At 44.2% G+C, this 15,613-nt stretch overlaps 1 protein-coding gene across 18 annotated transcripts in view; it reads right to left on the minus strand.

The window, feature by feature from the left end:
* The window catches only part of LOC6574703 (collagen alpha chain CG42342), a 77,921-nt gene that overhangs the window by 56,975 nt on the left and 5,333 nt on the right, over window positions 1–15,613 (minus strand). For 17 of the 18 annotated variants that reach the window (XM_032729779.2, XM_032729776.2, XM_015167611.3 and 14 more), the window contains exon 2: window positions 7,582–9,166. In XM_032729779.2, the coding sequence (XP_032585670.1) occupies window positions 7,582–8,398 (817 nt within the window). In that variant the 5' untranslated portion in view covers window positions 8,399–9,166. The remainder of the gene's footprint in view (window positions 1–7,581; window positions 9,167–15,613) is intronic. The other variant, XM_032729759.2, reaches the window with a different exon arrangement.

Below are 15,613 nucleotides of genomic sequence, written 5' to 3' on the forward strand. Positions count from 1 at the left end.
GAATGAACTTCGAATAATCTGTGGACCTGGGAACGGGCTCCAGAATGAATTGCACGAAACACATGAAACTGATATGGACAAAGTTAATGATTGATTTTGATTTTGATATTGATTCTGATATTGATATTAGCTTTCCCTCTGTGCTTTGGCAGAGGCGGCTGGCAGAGGCAATAGACAGAGAGTTCTCCAGTTAGGCTCGTAAATAGAGGCAGATTGTGTTACCAGATTGTAAAACTGACTGGGCGAGAGCCAATCTCCAGACTGTGTGACATTGACGGGGGTTTTGATTTTCATTTTCATTTTTCATTGATTGAAACATAAAAAAAAAAAAAAAAAAAAAAAAAAAAAAAAACTCAAGCCAGACAGATAGATAGACAGTGGAACAGACAAATAGACAGACAGCGTTGACTGTCTGGCCAGTAGAAATCTTCGATATTTTGTTGTTATTGTTCGTGTTTCTGTTGTCTTTGACTGTGGCCTAATGAGCCGTGCTGGGGCGCTCGCAGCGGGGCGTATGAGTAATATTTTTGCGCTTTTATGGATTGTGCACATAAAATTGATGACATTTTCAACTTTTATGCATATTTTCAGTCAATTTGCATAAATAGTCAAAAATTGAAAACGAATCGCTGAGGCCGTCGCTCGAAAAATTATGCAGCATAAAAGGCTAAAAACATTATTCGGCCATAAAAGCAACAGCCCCAAACGGGGAGTGGCCGCAAAAGCGTTGTGCATTATTATTATTATTATTATTATTATATTTTGCCTGCCATATTCCAAATTCAAATGATGCAATAAAATTCACGTTAGTCACGGCGTTTCCCCTCGAACCGCCGATGAAATGGCGCTTAACGTTTTAAACCGTTATTCTTTTTCAGCTGATTTTCTGGCGATTAAATGCACAGATTGGCCGAACCGAAGCCAACACGAAAAACCAGATGATAAATTGCAAGAATTTCTATTTAAATCGTAATTGCTAATCCTACCTGAAAGCATAATCCACCCACTTGGCAACGCGCGAACTGACGCGCCAGCAATACATCATCTTTATCTGCTCGACCTGGGAGCCGCCCAACAGACAATGCCATGCGCCTCTAAGCGGAAACTGACGGGATGCACAGGCAGTGACTGGAGCGGGTGCAGGGGCAGTGGCAGGGGCAGGGGATTTTGGCCGAGCCGAGCAAATGAAAACAAAACCAGACTATTTGTCAACGCGAATGAAGCCATTTATTATCCATCATAAAACTTGTATTTATCGCTAAATGTGGGCGCAAGAGCGGGGAGCAGGAGGCGGCATGGCCCGTTGGCTGCTAGCTGCTGGCTGCTGGCTGCTGGCTGCCACGCGTTGCACTAACGCTCGCAAATCCCATGAGCAGCAACGGCAACAACAGAATGACGACAAATCCTGGCAGACGACGACTAGTTTTGTGTGTGTCAGTCAAACAAACAATGCGAAGGCAAAAATAAACGTTGGCCCAGCCAGGGGGGAGGGGGAGGGGTGGCAACTGCGGCTGTCTGTAGCTGTGGCTGTGGCTGTGCCTCAGCCTCTGCCTCTACCAGCGGGCAGGGGTTGTGCACAGAGCACGCAGTGTCAAGGCAATAAATCATAAAGCAGCCGCCGCTGCTGCTGCCGCTGCTGGCATTGCTGCTGCTGTCGGCAGAGCTATAGCTGGAGCAGGCATTGGACGCTGCGTACGTGAGCATGGCATGAAATTGGAGCATGTGCGTCGTTTGAACGCCAATGTCGCTGTACTCGCTGAATTGTCGCTGAAAATCACGTAAAAGTATAAAAATGAAATCTGTTTACAGGCAATGCACGCCCAATGCTCACATTCGTACCGCGCCACGCCTGGCCACGCCCCTATTCCTGTTTCTCTTTCTGTTTCAGTTTGTGTTTCAGTTTCTGTTTTTCAGCATTCAAGCAATTGGAACTGTATCGCTGATGCTGACGCTGACGCTTGTCAAATGCCGCAGTGGCCGCCCAAAACGAGCCGCCGACTCGAATAAATTTCTGCTTGGCGCTGAAATATTTACGCAGCAGCCAACGCGTTCAATTTCCAGGAACAGGCAATGAGACGAAACCACAAGCAAAAACCGAAGAGAAAAAGAAGCAGAATGTTAAAGAAAAAAAAAAAGAAACGGCTAAATCCAAAGCCAAAGCCAAACCCAGGCCAGGCCGAACCTCATGTGCGAACTGGAAACCAAAAACCATAAAAGAAATCCGCGCATATGTGGCTAATAAACTAACCAAACATCCCAGACAGTTGTAGATCCGGTCACAGCTGCACACACACACACACACACACACGCAGACATAGATACATGCACAACCGCAAGATATATATGCATACATATCTAAACACTAAGCAGAGGGACTCTCGCACTTGACTGATGGACGGACAGAGAGAGAATTGAGCTGATTGCCACGTTCAATTGGGATGAATTCACAATGCTGCAGCGAGACAAGTGAGGCAATTAAAGCTGCTCAATAGTCTAATTTGCATGCCCTGTAGATCAAAAGTGCCCCAGACAGGCTCGCATCAACTTGAGTCCACAATTCAGTTATAATCCGCAAGCAAACTTCTTAAGATTATATATGAGCAATTATAATAAATTCTATTCCAATTGCAATTCAATTGACTTTCAATTGCAAATATGATTAATCTACATAGCAAACAAGGCTGTAGTTAGTTACCTGATTGTATTAAATAACAAATCTAATATAAATTTAGTTTTCTTTGAATTCACATAATTGTCCAAATGTTGGCTTTAATAATTTCTGATACGAAATTTGCAATGAAAATCGAAACCGCATCAAAACATGATTTACATCAAATCCAATTAGAGAACATCTGCGAGTAGAGCAACTCCCATCTATAAATTATTGGTGTGTTGGCCAGGTGCAACGTGCGTCCCTTTGCTTGTTGCACGTTATTGAAATTTTAATTGAGTTCGCACCTGACTGACGCAGTGGCTCATCAAAAATTGAACCTTGGAACCAAAAAAAAATAAAATTAAAAAACGCCAATCGTCAATTGGACAGCAAATATGCGGCACATGCGACAGAAGATTTAAATAAAATTCATGCAATTTTTCGGTGGTAATTCGTTTAGTTTATTGCTGTCAATAAATTAATTCCATTTTCTCATTTGGCTGCATTTTCCAGCGGCCTGTTCGGCAATCTGGCTGCCTCGTCGACTGTGTTATTTTTAATAGCATTTCTTTATTTCTTTTTTTTTTTCCTCATCACGGCGCAGCATTCCGATGAGAAGCTGAAGCCGCAAATGCGTAAAACAAAACACAGCGCCACGGGCTGGCCGGGGGGAGGAGACGGCACCAACTATGGAGTGGAGGGGACGGCGGGGGCAGAGGTGAGGGTTGTCTGGCAGCAAGGCGAATAAATAAATTTGTCAACAAATGCGGCATCCAGTGTCGCGTCGTGTGTGGGTGAGCCCGAAACTCGCGTGGATGGGACGACGACACAAATAATGACGACAGTTGCGCATTAATTTCGTTTCACTAATTAATAATTTGCTGCTGTTATAATTTCAGTTATTGTTGTTCTTGTTATTGTTGTTGCTGTTATGGCTGCTGTCTGCTGTCTGCTGTGAATGGGATTGGTTTATTGTCCTATTAGTTCGGCATTTAAATGGTAATCAAGGCGTGTTCTGTTGTTGTCCAGGTAAGCTCGAAGTCACGCAAAGTCACAAATGAAAGTCCAAACAACAAAAGGCACAAAGCCCAATTCAAACCAACCGAGCGAAGCGAACAACTGGCCAAGTCACATAAACAAAATGCTCAGCATGTAGCTGAAAACAGGCAACAGCAACAGCAGCAGCAGCAGGAGCAGCAGCAGCAGGAGGAGCAGCAACAGCAACAGAAGTATGGCTGGCTCTGGCCAAATTGAAAACGAAGAGGAAATCAATTGATATGTAGCGACAATCGATATGCCGAGGTGTGGTCTGCTCTGCTCAGCTGCGGCATGGCATGGCCCGTTAGCATTCGAATTGGTATTGCCATTGCTCGGTTGCCCAGCGCCGTCTGTGTGTGCCAATGGCCGAAAAACAGAACCGTCTGTGGCCTCAAACACGGCCATGGGTACGCTGTGTGGGTGGGTGGTTGGCTTAGGGTGTGGGCTGGTGGGAGGGGAGAGGGGGGTACATTGTGGTAGGTGAGAGTTTGTCGTTCTGCTTTGGCACGCCCAGAAACCGCACAGCAACGAGGAGCATAAGCTGGAAGGGTGGCTGCTGGTCCATTGGCCTTCCGCCTCCTGCCTTCTGCCTCCCCCAAGCGGGCTGCGGCAACATATGCAGAGAGACGCACTGTAGCAGCCGTGAGACATATGAGTATATCCACTTGGTGTTATCCTGACAACGTGATTGAAATTTATGACTGGCAAAAATATACGCAGAGCAACAGCAACAGCAACAGCAGCTGTGAAATATGAAAGAAAAGAAAAAAACAGACAGAGAGATGACTCTCTCTCTCTCTCTCTCTCTCTCGCACTCTCTGTGAGCGCAGGGAGGGAGCCAAACAGCACGTGAGCTGAATGTGACCAAAAGGAGAACATCTCTGGCTGTTGTGTGAGTTCAGTGAGAAATTGCACTGAATAAAAAGCACTTGTACGCATTAAAACCTAATTGGAAATTTCCATAGTTCATATACTATATACTCTAACAGTCTCTCTCTGACTGACTGTCTGTCTGTCTGCCAATCTGTCTGTCTCAGTGTGCTTCGTTGTGCCTGCGTGTGAGTGGCTGCTGCTCTCTGTGGCATGTTCTACATATTTTGGCTTTGCAAAGTGTCACACGCAGCCAACGATGTCCGTTGAGCATCAAGCGCTGTCTGGTGATTGCCGTTGTTGTTGCTGCTAAAGTGGATTTTGCGTTTGGCTATGATAAATTGAGGGACAGTTGAGGGCAGCAGGAGCGGGAGCAGGAGCAGCATCATCACCAACATCACCAGCAGAAGCGTATGGTCAGCATTAGAGTATGTTGGGAACCAAACAGCCGTATGAAGCACTCATCTAGCTTCCAAAACCAGCGAAGAGCTGCAGCAGATGGCTGTGTGTGTGTGCTGCTGCTGCAGCTCACGACGGATTTGAGAGCAGCTTAGTATTGAATGAGAAGTGGTCAAATGTCATTCACAGTTGGAATAGAATTGCACTTGACTTTTCAAAAATATTGATAACTATGAATAACGAGCCAATACACTGTGCACATAACGAAGCAAATTAGCTTGAATTATAAATGTATAATAAATATTTATTAGAAATATTAGAAATATTTCAATTCAATATCACAGCTCATTCACATATCTATTTGATCAATCGCCTGGTTAAAAGTAAATCACAGAAATCTATTACTGCTTACAGCTGTGGCATTTAGCCAGTAAACACTGTAGGTTCTCGCCTTTACATTGCTCAATCTGTAATTTCATCAACTTCATCCAGATAACGAACGACAAGTTCTAAGTAATCGAATTAACTCGAGCATATTTCAATGTACGCCACTGCAATATCCTTGACACGAAGGAACTTCAGGACAACTGTGCTGCATATACAGACAGCTCAAGCGGCGAGTATGAAGACCTTTGCCGCAGTCACTTGCAGAGATAAGCAAGGGGAGCCTCCATAACCGAAGCGCCTGCCGCTTGGCTTTGATTTATTGTTCTGCTGGGCTCTCTCGGAGCTGTGAAAAGGCTGTGCCGTGCTGCTGGCAAGGCACCGTTCGCCTGGCACGCGCTTATCAAAGCCGTCGGGAGTGCCGGGAGAGCGTCGAAAATTTATTTATTTGCAGTGACTTTGAAAAGAAACTTCGACCGTTGCGCTGGCTGGCAGAAACTTTCGACCTGCGTGCGCATCGATTAGAAAACTTTCTGTCGTATCTTGTCTCCAAAAAATGAAGTGGAGTGTATGTCGGGGTCCTGGGCCCGAATTGGCCAAGTTGTTAAATAATTGCGCTGAGCATTTAGTTACCAAAGGGAGAAACAGAGAGAGAGAGAGACGGCACAAGCTGCGTATGCGTCATATGCTAGTAGAAAGAAGGAAATTGCAGCCAGAAGGTCGCTGCGGTCCATACGTGGCCCGGATTAGCCGCAAACTTTGCCAACAGCTTAGCGGCACTCGAGTGGATGAGTTAATTGTGCGAATGTCGAGACAAATTGCGTTAATGCGCCAAGCGCACAAAGGACGTCGACAGCGTCGGCGACAGCGACGACAGTGAACAAAAGGACGCAAAAAGCACAAAGTTGTTCATGTCCTGGCTAAATCCCATAAGCAAAGGTCACAGCTGGGGCGGAGGGCGGTGGGTGGGGACTGATTGCGCCGGCAATGGCAATGTGTGCGAGTGTCGCTAAAGTTTTTAAAAAGTATTTCAAGCAAAATTTATGCAAACCACAAAGCAAGCTGGCAGCCAAAAAGAGCCACGCAGGCAGCCAGGCAGGCAGGCAGGCACTCAAAGGACATGGCTAATCCCCGAGTAATCAAAGTTTGGCAATGCCAAGCGAAACGAGCAGCGAAGCCAGCTGCAAGCTGAAAGCCAAATATACGAACAAAAGGCGCTAGCCCAACAGCTCAGACAAATTGCACATAGACACAACATACACACACACACACAGATACACATAGAGAGACAGACAACATATGTGTGTGTGTGTGTGTGTGTGTGCTGAGTGGAGCTGGGAATGGGGCATCAGTCTATGCCCTCTGATGGGAACGAATGCAAAAAGAAAACACTTTTCCAATTAATGAAATCTCTAAACTGCCATAAATTTACCCAGACGCAAATAATTAAATTGTGTTGGCTATCACGCCTGCTGCACGCACACACACACACAAGACTTGTTGACTTGCGTGTGTGTGTGTGAGTGTGTGTGGGTGAGTGACATGTCGAATCAATTGTGCATTAACCATGCCCAGGCCACAGGCCACAAATAAAAGCGTCTGCCGGCCAACGCTTGAGCCATCAAATCGACAAGTGTTCAGAGAGCGAGAGTTGCTCAGGGAGTTGCGAGAGTTGAGGAGGCGAAAGAAATGTTTCGAGTGGTCTAATGTTTCTCTTTACATATTCATTATATTTATAAAAAAAAAAGTATACATCAAAAAATATTTATTATTTATGTAAATATATTTCATATAATAATTTTATTATGCATATTATTTTCCAAAAATATTTATATGAAATATATTTAAATATATAAAAAATATTTACTAAAAATCGGCTATTGATTCACTAAGGCATTTGTATTAAATTTGAATCATAAAAAAAAGACAACATATTAACATATAAAAAGCAAATTTTGTTAAATTTAGAAATTTTCATCAAAATATCATAAAGCTGTCAAAGAGTCGAAGTAAATACCTTTTTTTTTAATTTTATACAAAATAAAATAATAATATTTAAAATACATATACAAAATATGTTAAGTATTTAACAATATTTCTAAGAATCAGATATTCTCTAAATAATATCACACTGCTTTTTTTTCTCCTAATATTCCACTGTATTTGACAGTACTCTTTTGGGCTGCCCTCGCAATTGAGTGCAGCCCTGGCAATACAATTAGAACGGTTGAACTCACCTGGTTGGCACTGACACTCGCCATTGGCCGCGGAGCTGCCTCCGAGGTTCGCTGCTGCTGCTGCTGCAGCCGCTTCGGCCGCCTGCCGGCGCTGCTGACGTCGCGTTAGCTGCAGGTGGGAGACGTCGCGACGCAGACGATGTAGCTCGCGGCGCACATGTAACACCAGGTGCGAAGATGTGCCATTATCGCTGTTGCTGTTGCTGTCGCTGTTGCTGCTACTGAGGGCGCTGGAAATGAATTGGGGCTGGTCTGCGGGCCAGTGCAGCAATTGTTGCTGCTCCAGGCGCAGCTCCAGCTCGACGATGCGTGCGTCCAGCTCCTGCAGGCGCTGCACTCGCTGCTCGACACGCGTCTGTCGCACATTCGCATAGAGCGCAAAGCTGAACGCACACAGACACAGCACATAGCTGGCGATGTGCAGCAAGGACATGAGCTGGACTGTATATCGCGGCCGTTCCTTGCCGTTGGCTGCCCGAACTGTTGCAGATCGCTGCTGACAGGTGGCCGCTGGTGTTGCAAGGCGACTAGTTGTGCTTGTAGCAGCAGCTGTTGCTGCTGCTGCTGGCGTAGCGCTGTCAACAGCTGCATGGCCGAGCAACATCCGCTGCTGCTCCATATCGAGTGCTGCTGCTGCTGTTGTTGATGTGGCTGTTGTTGCTGTTGCTGCTGCTGCTGTTGCTGTTGCTGTTGCTGTCGTGCCTGCTGCGTTGGTGTCGTTGTGCACTGTTGGCATTGTCCTTGTCACGGAACTGGCACTGGAATTGGAATTAGAACTGATTGGGTGGCCGCCGGGCGGCGCTTTATGTTTGCGCATGCTGCGATTGAAGACTGTCTGTTGTCTGTTTTAAGCTAATGCCAGAGAAGTTGCTGCTGCTGACTGTAGATGTTGTTGTTGCTGCTGCTGCTGCTGCTGCTGCTGGTTGGACTGTGCTTAAGTGTGTTGGCGGCACTTGAAGTGTCCTTGTCGCATCACAAAAACACATGTGCTGCACTATGCCAGCTGCTCCTTTCTTTTCTGCTGTCGAGTGTTTGGCTATGTCCTTGCCGATGCTCTATTCCGTTGCGCTATTTGGGCAGCACATAGTGCCTGTAATGCCCCGACTGTTGTTGTTGTTGTTGCTGCTGCTGTTGTTGTTGGTATTGACGCTGTTGTTGCCACGGCATGCGAGCCGCATACAAAAGCTACGCGGCCATCGACTGTGTGGCTGCGTGGGTGGTCTCTGTACGCCTTCTGCTTTCTTGGCTTTTGGGGCAACAACAACAGGACGAGAAAATAAAATGTCGTAAGCTGCAAAACAAAACAAAAAGTCGCTGCGTACTTTTGGGCGCTGCTGCCACTTGTGCCACTTGTCAAACTCTCGCCGTGGCTGCTTTTGTTTTTGTGTTGTCAATCGTCACAGCAGCTGCTACTCCTGCTAGCTACTGGCTCGGCTCCTTGGCAACTTTTCTGACAGCGCTCAGCGAGTTTGTGCTCTTCACGTTTTTTACTTCTCCTTGGGCTACCGCGCAGTTTTCACTTGTCCCACGAGTGCTCTTCACATTGCAACTTATTTAGTTCTTCAGCTCTTGGCACTGCAACAAACTGGAGAGCAAAGTGAAAAAGTCAGAAAATAGTGGGAAAGATGGCAAAAAAAAAAATATATAAGAGAGAAAATAAAAAAGAAAATTTGTCAGTGAAAAATGCGGGGCGGAAAAAGTTTACAAAAAAGTTACTAGCAAATCGGCGCAGGCGTTTGCCGCATTGGCCATGCTTGAATTATGGCAACTGGACCCAGTCGACACATTTTCAATAATCAAGCAGGCAGCGTCGCCAGGACGACATCCTAGCTGTGACGCGTCCTGGCGTTAACTTCGTTTTAAGTTCAGCCAGCCGTGTTTAGCGGCGAGCAACTTGAGCCAGCTCAACTTGTTCTCAAACTTTTGCACAGTAACTGAAAAAAAACAACAAATACAAAAAGTACCCACAACATTGAGTGGGCGAAAGAGGGCGAAGGGGCGAAGAGGATGTGGGGGCACTAAAAGTATTTGACCTACAGAGTTGGCGTGTCAAAAACATTTGTAGCCTACCACTGTACAAAGTCTACGGCGGACTGGGTTTGCCTGAGACGCTTTTCAGCGGAACGTCACTTGTACTCCCAGCAAACAGACAGCAGACAACAAACGGGAGACGGCAGACGGCAGACGGCAGACGGCGGACAATATAAAAACCATAAAACAGAATTATTGTCATGTTGGGAAATTTAAGAGCAGCCTAACTTGAATTTGCTAACTAAGTTTTCAAGAATGAATCATTTATTCAAGCATCTGAGTGATGGTGTGAAAGACTGTTTCCTGAGTTTCTGAGTTTTCTACAGAGATGGGCTAATGTTTAATGTAGACCAAAAAGCAAAAAATCTTGTTGAATATATATTTTTTATTTAATTTTTTAATTTTTTTTTTATTTTTATTCTTTTTTTTAAATGCTCATGAACAAAAAAGAAAAGAAAACAAAGCCAATGCTGCATCAATGGAAATTTATTTTATTTTATTTTACTTTTATTTCATTATTTTCCGCATTCATAAAAACTCTTTAAGCTAATGAGAGGTGCCATAGATAAAACATGTCTTAATAATTAAGAAAAAAAGTTCTATTATATATATTTATTTACAGTCGATTGCGTCTGATAACGTTATCTTCCCTTGCTTTGTGTTTCTTTTTATATACAAAAGGAAAAAAGGTTGAGTAAAAAAAAAAAGTGCTGTTCAAGTATTATGTGCGCATCATAATGGATTACACAATACGTGTTTTGAATGTGTGTGTGTGTGCGTGTATATTGCGTAATCATGTGGCAACCACAACAAGAGCCAGCAGTAAGACAGAGGCTGAACCGCTCATAAAACTCAAAAACAATCGTATGAAAAGCGCACCACAGTACGCGCCACAGCAACCACAATACAAAAATTGAGCATAAAAGTCAAAAGGCCAATTTCGATGAGCAGTGAGCCACAACAACAACAACAACAACAACAATGCGAGCAATAAGCAGCTTATGAAGCAAGCAGCGGGTGCAAGTCAATGGAATGTTTGGTACACCCTAATAAAACTAATTGAAAGTCTTGTGCGCTGTGGGGCCAATAATAATGCCAATAACAACGGACAGCAGCTACAACAACGACAACAACAACAGCAAGCTTTTAATTTAACAAATAAGAGCGAGCCAATCCAACAAAACAGACAGACAGTCGGATAGACCGACAGACAATTGGCCAGTGAAAAGTCAAAGAATTGACCCGAATGGGCATTGCTTTAGCGCTGACTCTGCAATCCCACGGAGAGGCACGGAGGGGGACGTAGGGACGGACGTAGAAAGTACGTGCATATATGTATATATGTGTTTGTGGCCGCTGTCAGCTGGAGGTTAATGCTTTCTGATGCTAACTCAATATAAATAAATTGATTTCAAATTTCAACAGTTTGGCGCGCAGCTTTTGTCATTTACATGGATCTGAAGCAGCCCGGCGGGGCTTTGCCCCAAAAAGTATGCTATGAATTTTTGTGCGCTTAAATTCAATTATGTGTGTCGGTCATGAGTGAGCGAACAAGCGAACAAGTGTGTGTGTGTGTGTGTGTGGGTGTGGGTGCGTGGGTGTGTGTGTAAGCAAACGCTGCTTAGCAAGCGTGCACACACTCAAACATTTATATATATCTCTGTGTGACTATGTGTGTGTGTGTGCTCAAGGGTAATGTGTGTCCAGCTGGCAATTGAAAAATTTGATTTCGAATTGAAATGCAAATCAAGCAAAATAGAAAGGCATTAGTTGGACGAGGGCCACTAGACAAGCCAATCCTAGCAGGAGAGTCCGGCTCAGCTAACTGGGCGCACAATGCTCAATAAAATGTGGCACGTGTGTGTGTGTGTGTGTGTGTGTGGGAGTGAATCCACAAGCTGAAACCTAAACATAGCTAAGGGGCGGCAAGGGCTGTGAAAAGCTCAATTGCAATGCATTCAAAGGATTATTTATTTTGCTAAATTTATTCGTTACGGTTAAATGCGCAAAACAAAACACAAACACGCACACACACGCACACAGACACCTAGACATTGCCTAGGCAATTGGCAAACTGAAGAAAATGAAAACATGAAAGGGAACACAGCACACACATACATATACAACAGCAGGGCAAAATCAAAGCAAATAAACAATAAAAATAATCGGGCCGTTAGCAACACATGCGCATTCTTCACCATCATCATCAACAGCAGCAACAACAACAACAACAACAACAGCTGATGGCTCATAGAACAAGTAGCAGCGCCCAGGAGCAGCAGTTGACGCCTCAACAACCACCGGTCACATCACACACACACACATACACACATATAATGCTGGCAGCATTATTGCTGCCACTACACACGAACAACAACAACAACAACAACAACAATCATCAACAACAGCCAACATCTTTGGGGCTGCTAAGTCGCCCCAGCCCTGGGGCCTTAGGTGCTGTGCTGTTCGGGGTAATAAATAGTCGTCGTGTCATATGAAAAATGCAAGCAGTGTTTAAGTTTTTCTTGGCAGCCAGTTCCGGAAACATTGCCGCAGCTATACCCTCCCCACATACTCCTACTTCCATCCAGGCTGTGGCTGTGCGATTTCCCAGCTCTACAGCTACTATATATATATATATTTCCACTCCACTCTCCACTTTTTGCTGCTTCATCGGCGAAATTGAAAAACGTTGGCCAAAGTCGAAGAAGAGAAATGTAAATGCTTGACAGGCCAAAGGAAATCCAAACGAAGGCTTTGCCCTCATATCATTCACAGACCAGGTTGCTAAGGATGTGACAAGCAAATGCTATATCATTCAATCTCTCATCAATTTCAATATCTGTACAGTGTGCACTAGAAATGTAAGCCAAATAATAGTTATATACATAAATAACGAAACAAGTAAACAATTCAAAGATTTCGAGTCAAGTGTTTCAGGACAATGTACATAATAAAAGCCCAAGCAAGCGTCTTAAATTTCCAGAAAACCAAATTTTTTGCAACTTTATCGTCTTATGCGTAAATGATGTGATTCTGTGCCGTTCGTCCAAGCTCGGCTTTCATTGCGGCATGTCTCCAACACACACACACACACAGACAGTGGCTGTGTTGTTGTTTATGTTCTGGCCATTTCCTTATAATTTTTACAGCTTGTTTTGCTGCGGCTGCCGAAGATGCTGTATGTGTGTGTGTGTATGTGGATGTTGTAGATGCTGTGTATGCGGGAATTTACCAGTTTTTTTTTATGTCTTGACTACATACACTAGTACAAACTATTAGTGCTATTCATTGTTGTAATCGTCTGTTGGGTCTTTGTAGTTTTATGTGCGCTGTTTTACAACACTGTCGCACGCCCACTCTCGGAACAACGGCATCCGGCACAACTTGCCCCTGGGAGAAATTACTTAATTTCGGAATTTCAATTTAGCACTTAAGACTCCAAAACATGGCGTTGCCGTCAAGGATAGAAAGTGGGCGTGGCATTCACACAGTAGCCCACCTACGTACATGCAGCAACAATGAAGAGTGTATGTCTGTACGTGTGTGTGTGTGCGTGTGTGTGTGTGTGTAAGCCAGTGTAAAAATCCAACTTACACATGTTGTGACTTTTAAAAATTTCCGGAATTTTTGGCACGCAATGTTTGCTTTTGTTTACTGGCTACCAACTCGATGCTCCAATGCTTCGATGCTCCGATGCCTGTCATGCAGCCAGACGCAGCGTCTACTCCTCGATTTTTACCTCCCTCTGCCCCTTCTCTATCTCTCTCTCTCTCTCACTCTATATATCCCTCTCTAGTGCACATATTGTACACTTTACAGCCAACAGAGCGGCAAACTGTGGCTGAGGGGTGAGCAACACATCTCATATATATATATATGAATGTGTTGCATTTGTTGCTGCTGCAAGGAATTGCAACTGCGGCAGCAACAACATCAAATCCTAATATAAGTCTCAGTATCAATATCTCTGCACTGACTAAGCATATTGACAACTCTGCAATCTAAGAAAGCTGAATAGTTGATATCGTAACTAAAAAATGCACTTTATATTATATAAATAACTCGAAGAGAATAGATATCATCTATGCAGATAGAGCCAGATTTCTCTGCATTGGCAAAAGTTTTCGTACTGCTAACAGAGTATTCCGTCGTCAGTCAGCCCGCAACAGCAATGCTCCATGGGTTTTTTAATTCGAAATGCATTTAAAAAAGGCAAAGCAAAAGATATAAATTGAATTATTATTAAGTAGTATAAGCTATATGGGCATGATAAGAAAACGAAACTAACCAAACTAATTCTGAGAATTGAGATTTTTAGTTACAAAGAAATACAAAATATTAAGCAAAAAGAAGGCAGAGTAATACGAATAAATTGAATTATTATTAAATAGTATTTTGGCATGATAAGAACTCTACGCAACTAATTTTGAAAATGGAGATTTTTAATTCCAATGAAATTTTAATAAAATAATGAATTATTTTTAAGTACTATAAGCTCCAAGCAAAACAAAACTACGAAACTAACTCTGAGAATTTCAATTGCGAACAAATATATGAATAATAGCAATTTCTTTTCAACAAAAATGAAAGACAAAAGCCGGAGTAAAAAGTATAGTTTGATTATAATAATAATAAGTCTAGCTATAGTAATAAAATTCTCTTAATATCAATTTTAGCTCTTGGCTAAAGACATTATACTTAAAAAGCTTTTAAGGTATTAGGCGGCACATTATAAAATCGTATAAAAATTAACGAGTTAATTCGAAAACGAAGAATAATTAACTGTATATACACACACCCACACCTACACACACCCACACCTACACATATACATACACCTGTTTGCACCCACACATATGCAAAGTTTTCGACAAGCAGTTAAACTGTAATAAAAGCCGACACAAGCGTGCCAGAGCGAGAGGCAGACAAAGAAGCAGAGAACAAAAGAGACAGGCGGCGAATGAGAAAGTGAGAGAGAGAAGGCATAGAGCCACCGTGTAAGAGTAACTATATACGTTCACGATTATCCTTACTGTTTGCTTGGCTGCCCTATTTGCACCTGGCACACATGACACACGCTCGTGCTTGGTGCAACATTTAGTCAAAGGCGGCCACGCCTCCCGCCAGCCATGCGGTTAGCGAGTTTGTTAAACAGTGTAAAGTTACACGCAACTAAGCACTTAACTGCACAAAAGCCCAGCCACGCGGCGGTGCGGTAGTTGGCGGTGGGTGGTTGGCCTTAGTGGGCGTGGGTAAGGGTAAGACATTGGCATGGAGCACATACAAGCTGCAGCCGCAGGCATTGCCGTCGTCGTAGTCGGCGAGACATGCAGCCTTGCACTTGAAGTGGTCAGCCGGACGAAGGACGAGCGGACGAGTGGACGAGCCAAGTCTCGTTGCGTGCGTTTTTATGAATGAGTCCGGCAGGCGCAACAAATGTTAATCCTCGACCCCGCTAAAAGGTCACCCACCAGATGCCTGACTGCCTGCTTGGCTAGCCGGGCAAAGCCGCAGGGCCAACCACCACCGAGCGAACGGCAGCTCCCAGCGCTGGGTGGCCCAGGCAGTAGCTCGTTTTGTGATTAGGCGTAAATTGAAGCGCAGGCACAGGGCGCACATTGGCCAACTCTCTGTTCGCTCAATCCACTATAACTCGAAGTCTGTCCGGCTTGTGCCCCAGACTGGGGCCAGGCTGCGAAAGGGCAAGCTGTGTAAACAGATACAGCAGGACACTGGCAGGGCAGCAGGACACGGGGCACAGGGCAGCTGAGCACTGGACAAGAATGTGTGCGGTTCTGTCATGTGGCTTGTTTTGGTTAAAGCCCGCAATAGATGGGCCCATCAATTTTTCCTCTTTTTGTGCCATTTTTGCAGGCGCCCAAAGCGTTTAAGCTGAAACTCAAAAGCATTCGGGCTGCTATTTAAGGTTGCGCAAAGATGAAAGTATATTGGAAATTGATAAATAAGTCGATTCATTAATGTAAACAAAAGATCAACC

This window comes from Drosophila mojavensis, unplaced genomic scaffold, assembly GCF_018153725.1.
Source record: "Drosophila mojavensis isolate 15081-1352.22 unplaced genomic scaffold, ASM1815372v1 contig_231, whole genome shotgun sequence".
Taxonomy (NCBI): Eukaryota; Metazoa; Arthropoda; class Insecta; order Diptera; family Drosophilidae; genus Drosophila; species Drosophila mojavensis.